The 5071-nt window shown below is 40.2% G+C and overlaps 3 protein-coding genes across 3 annotated transcripts; 1 reads left to right on the forward strand and 2 right to left on the reverse strand.

Moving 5' to 3' along the window:
* Positions 1-2: 2 nt before the first annotated feature.
* On the reverse strand, positions 3-2939 carry NEHOM01_1739 (uncharacterized protein; the record flags this gene model as incomplete). Its single annotated transcript, XM_051490617.1, has 1 exon — positions 3-2939. A coding segment is annotated over one exon (2937 nt), but the record flags the coding sequence as incomplete, so codon positions are not given.
* A 568-nt stretch (positions 2940-3507) lies between these two features.
* Positions 3508-3669, forward strand: NEHOM01_1737 (large subunit ribosomal protein L39e; the record flags this gene model as incomplete). The annotated part of the gene is made up of 1 exon (XM_051490615.1): positions 3508-3669. One exon carries the CDS (start codon positions 3508-3510, stop codon positions 3667-3669), a length of 162 nt encoding a protein of 53 aa, XP_051346575.1.
* A 261-nt stretch (positions 3670-3930) lies between these two features.
* NEHOM01_1740 (uncharacterized protein) lies at positions 3931-4911 on the reverse strand (the record flags this gene model as incomplete). The annotated part of the gene is made up of 1 exon (XM_051490618.1): positions 3931-4911. The coding sequence occupies one exon, from the start codon at positions 4909-4911 to the stop codon at positions 3931-3933; it is 981 nt and encodes a 326-aa protein (XP_051346578.1).
* Positions 4912-5071: the final 160 nt, after the last annotated feature.

The following is a 5071-nucleotide window of genomic DNA, read 5'->3' on the forward strand; positions in this document are numbered from 1 at the left end:
GGTTCTTCGGCGGAGGTGTTCACACTATCCTTAACAAACACAAAATTAGATAGCGGAGCACTGATAAGTTGGTGCATGGCTTCATAGGCATCGGCTCTTCTACAAGTTACGCAGCCTTTGTTCCGGTCAACTTGTTTTACACAGCCATTGCAGAGCTTGTGGCCACACGTGAGATAGTAAATTGTTGCAAACGTCTCTTTGGGAACTAGCTTTGGTTCCTTTGCCGCCTCGGGTAAGTTAAGAACATCCCTGCAGGCCGGGCAAACGAAGTTGTTGTCTTGCTTGGATTGTTTGAGGTCTTCGATAACCTTTTGGTATGAGATAACCGTGCTATGGCTGCTGGATGTAAGACTATCAAGCTGATCGGGATGACAAGCCAGTTGGGACGCCAAGGCAGATGACATGAGAATAGAGATGGGTGTCGTGTTAGATGCATTGCTTACAGAGCTGATGCGAAGTGGACGACTTAGTAGTTCGATTGGCGGAGTGTTTGGGTCGATTGATTCGATTGTAATGCTATTGAGTAAATCTAGCTTACGGATTAAATAGTCACGGGCGGTTATATTATTCTGCTCGCTCTCTGGCATCTCAGTATTTATCAGCCGCAAAGTAGATAGATTTGTAAATCGACAAGCTGCCCATCGGATAATAGTCGCCACACACGCTTCAGTTAATGTCTGCCTATCGCTGAAACGCACAAGCAGATTGGCAATGGAATTCAGCTGAACGCTGTCTTTCGTGGCTTGGCAGATGACAAAATCGGACTTTATGGCCTCGAGAGTGGCGTTGTAAAGAATCAACCTCTTTTTGTTTGCTATATCAGCTGGGCCGGGGTTAGTAGGTGCAAGTTTGATGTAATTCTTGAAAGGCATGGCCGGAATATGAAGGCCATAGCCCACAAACTCTCGCAAAATCGCACTGTATAAACCTAGTTCAATATCATTTAGCAGTAAAGATAGTTTGTTCAGGCCAAGATCTTTCGCTGGATTGTCTGCAACGTATTTGAATAGTGAGAAGCCTTTGATTTGTTCGCGTTGGACGAAATATTTAACCTCATTTAGTCCGAGGAAGTCATTGATCAAGATCGTTGCAATCTGGCGGCCTACTGGAAGAGAAAGAACTTGAGTGATAGCAAGGTTAGAGAACCCTGCGTTTAGAATATGCACTTCGGTGCGTTCAGTAAAGTCGTAGTGACCTAGCATCCAGTAAATGATCTGGTCATCGACATTATCTAGCACTAAAGTTTCGACCTTGAGGTTCCACTTAGTGTATTTGGCCGCATTAGACTTTAGAGTAGCCATACTAAACCTCGAGGTGGTTTGATTGTTACTGCGAACATTAGAAATACGAAGGGTCTTGGCGGAGATATTATGAAATAGAATTAGAATGTCAATGCATGCTTTAACCTGCTGTTTGTATGGTACTTCGGCCCCAATGATTTCGATCGCTGGGTAGTGTATATTCTGGCAGAAGTGAATCTTTTCTTCTTTACACCTTCTAAGCCAATTGTGGATTCTACAATGGTCAAGTTGGATCTCGATGTTCTGCTTTAGTTTCCAGCTAGGTTCACTGAGTGCATCGCCGCAACATACAACACTTTCATCCTTAATGTCAATAGGCACCTTCATAAAATCATTGATATTAGAAAGTGCTTCTAGGGTGTCCTCCAAATCAGTTCGACCCTCCCCATAACATACCAGGACCTCATTGGCTTCGAGACCATATTTAGCGTAGGCTTGCAGAGTGTAGATTTGTTTGTAGTATTCTCCGAAACAGCACGGCATATTGGTGGCGATTTCAACGGTAATTTGCGTGGCGAAGATTCGAAGCTCAGAAGATTTTGGTTCTTCAGCAGATTGAAATTCTGATGCACTAGAAGTTGTGATGGGGTCAAGATCTATAATATTATAAACCCGGATTGCTGATTGGTTGTATGCACCCAGGTATTGCAAGGCATTCCAGGGAATTCTTAGAGTCAGCGACGGATGTTTGTCTATAGCATTATCCAGACCAGTTATCGTAAGCTTAGTTCCTGGACTGCTCATAATAGTAATCTGACTACATCTGACCGATAACATCTGAAGCACCGCAAAATCAATCTCAACTACTTTAGGCAGGGCTAGAAAGGAGAAACTGTAATCCCCTTGCAAAGGCAGTTGGCTAAGGAAAGACGTATTTTGAATTCTGTTGCCCGCCATAAAGATAGATGTAATTGGCCGCCGGAAAACAATACCCCGATATATCACATCTGGAAATCTATCATTAGTTAGAGCAGAAAAATGGGGTGTAAATTCCGACGTATAAACTGCATAATCAACTGTATTCTGGGCCTCTGCTCGACATAAGTCCAAATTTATCAAGTTCCTATATTCAGTCCTGTCCAGGTAAATACTCACTATATTAGCATCAATCATATTGATAACACGGGATAGAATCTGCATGTTTATCTGATGGCAATCAGAATTACCAGGTGCACAATGAATAAAAGCAATCCTAGACTTAATGACGGCAACCTTTCTTAACTCCATCAAAGCCACATTCGCCGCAGCTACATTTACATAACTAGGCAACTCAAACTCAAGAGAATTATCCGCCTCAACCGTATAAACAGGCCTATTCATCAATACATCTCCCAAACCAAAAGCAAAATCAGTATCTATATCTACCAGCAAGTTCTCGTTAGAACCAGTATCTTTAGCCCAATCAACTACTATCCGACTAATAAAACTAAACCCAACCGAACCCAACAATCTACGCATTTCAGACTCACTCATCAAATCCAACCCATTCCTCCCATCCAAACCACCATCTTGAACTGAAGCACCAACCCCAGATTGCAACACCAACCAAGCACACAATACAATACCAAACCAACATTTAGTCATTTTAAACCATCTGATCTTAACTGATTCAAACATAATCATTTGATGGACAAACATTTCCCATAAAAGAAAATCCCCCAACCAACAACTCAACTCCAACTCCAATCAGCAACTCAATTCTACTAACTCAATTCTACTAACTCAATACTAACTCAATACATACTCCATTAAAGACATTCCTTGATATGAACACTGGTACTTTTTATTAGATAAATATAGTTGAGTGTGTATGACGTCATATCCAATTGTAGATAGACAAATTTCCTTTAGTTAAAACACCTTGACTCTATTAAACTTACGTCTTAGTAGCAGTGTGTACTAAGTAGTCATCAAGTTAGTATTGTGATAGGAAATAAGCAATAGTCGTATTGAGTAATACTAACTACTATTCCGAATACCATAAGAGCAATTTAAACATTTTGAGTTGTTAAGTCTGCCATCCAGATTTAACTGCTTTATAATTCTAAACCCATCCTACCCCCTACTAAAACTCAACCTAATCTAATCTAAACTCAACTCAATCTAATCTAAACACCACCCCACCCCAACTCAATACCAAACTCAACTCAATCTAATCTAAACTATACCATAACTATTTACTTCTTTTTTAATTTTCACCCCAGACATGACAGCGAATAAAGGGGGTCTTTTAAAACGTCGGCTAATTAGAGCTAATCGATCTAACAAACCAGTTCCAGCTTGGAAAAGAGTTCTTCCAGGAAACACTCAGCACTACAATGCTAAGCGAAGACATTATAGAAGGACTAAGCTGAAGTACCACGAATAAATAAGTAGTCAATTAAGTTAGTATTAGATTGAGTTGAGTTGGGTTTAGTTGGGTTTAGATTGAGTTAAGTTGTGTTGTGTTTAGATGGAGTTAGATTGGTTTATATTAGATTGTCTTAAGTTTAGATTAGATTAGATTAGATGGGGTTTGTGTTATTAAATTGAATTGACTTTATAATATCTCTACTTAATCACTACTCAATCTATATCATGTCTCTACTTAATCACTACTCAATCACTACTTAGACTGAGTAGTGGTGGTTTAATTGGTGTATCCTTGGATGCGGAGCCAGGCAGTGAATCCTGGGCCGGCAAAGAATTCACGTAGGACTCTTTTGGTACGTAGGTCGAGGCCGAAGTTATCAAGGTGTTGGAGGAATTTGGAGGTTTGGAAGGTTTCTGGGTTCTGATGGAAGTACTCGCTGAGTCGGAGGAAGTGAGTTTCTAAGTTAGTTGTGGTGGGTGGTGATGTACTGGTGAAGATAGATTTAGTTAAGTCTATAACATTAGTGAAAGAGTCTTTTTTGAAGATATGTTCGTTGGTGGCGCCAATAATAAGATGGAGGTCGGAGCTTTGGGCAAAGAAAGATGATTTGTAAGGAAAGATTTGACCGCCGTAGGGGAGTCCACTGAATGTAGCTAGTTCACAAACAACTGTGGAAACTTCAGTTGGGGTAGCACCTAGAACTAAGAATCTTTGGGATTTAATGAGGTTTTCAAAGATATGTTTCTTGTGCTTATGACGTAACTTTTGGAAGGAGTTAGGGAGTGGAGTAGTAGGTAGAGGTTTAGGATCAAGAGAAATAAGTTGGATAAGAAGATTAAGCACATTAGAAGCTGTATAATCATTTGGGTGTTTGAGATGGGTGGAGAGGTATTGGGGCAGGTAGTTGATGATTTGGGAGGTACGAATAAAGACACTGCGTTGGATATAACCTCGTTTAGCTTCTTGATCTTTCTCTTGGATGAATGAGACATGGAAGTATCCTTGGGGTGTAGTGAAAATGAAGGATTCTTGGTGAAGACCGGCCGATCGGATATCTGGAAGGGCTGAGAAAGCGATTTCTTGTTCTTCTAAATCGGGTAGATTCTTAGGAATTTTAACTGTTGGTCCATTATCAATGTGAAATTCAACTTCGCCTATCATATCAGCCAAGACTTCTTCTTTCTTGAATTTCTTAATTCGGATTGGTTCTTCATTGTACATGTCTAAATTCTCTAAATACCACAGCGAGTACCCCATAAACAAAAGAAAATAGATGTATTGGTTAAGTTATGTATTGGTTGGTTTAGTTTAGTTTGAGTTAGTATTAGGTTGAGTTAGTATGGGTGTAGTAGTAGTTTGTTTGCTGGTTTAAGTTAAGATTATCTGGGGAAGAATGAGTGGGCTTTATATGTCAAAA

Source organism: Nematocida homosporus, assembly GCF_024244095.1.
Source record: "Nematocida homosporus strain JUm1504 chromosome Unknown 4556, whole genome shotgun sequence".
NCBI lineage: Eukaryota > Fungi > Microsporidia > Nematocida > Nematocida homosporus.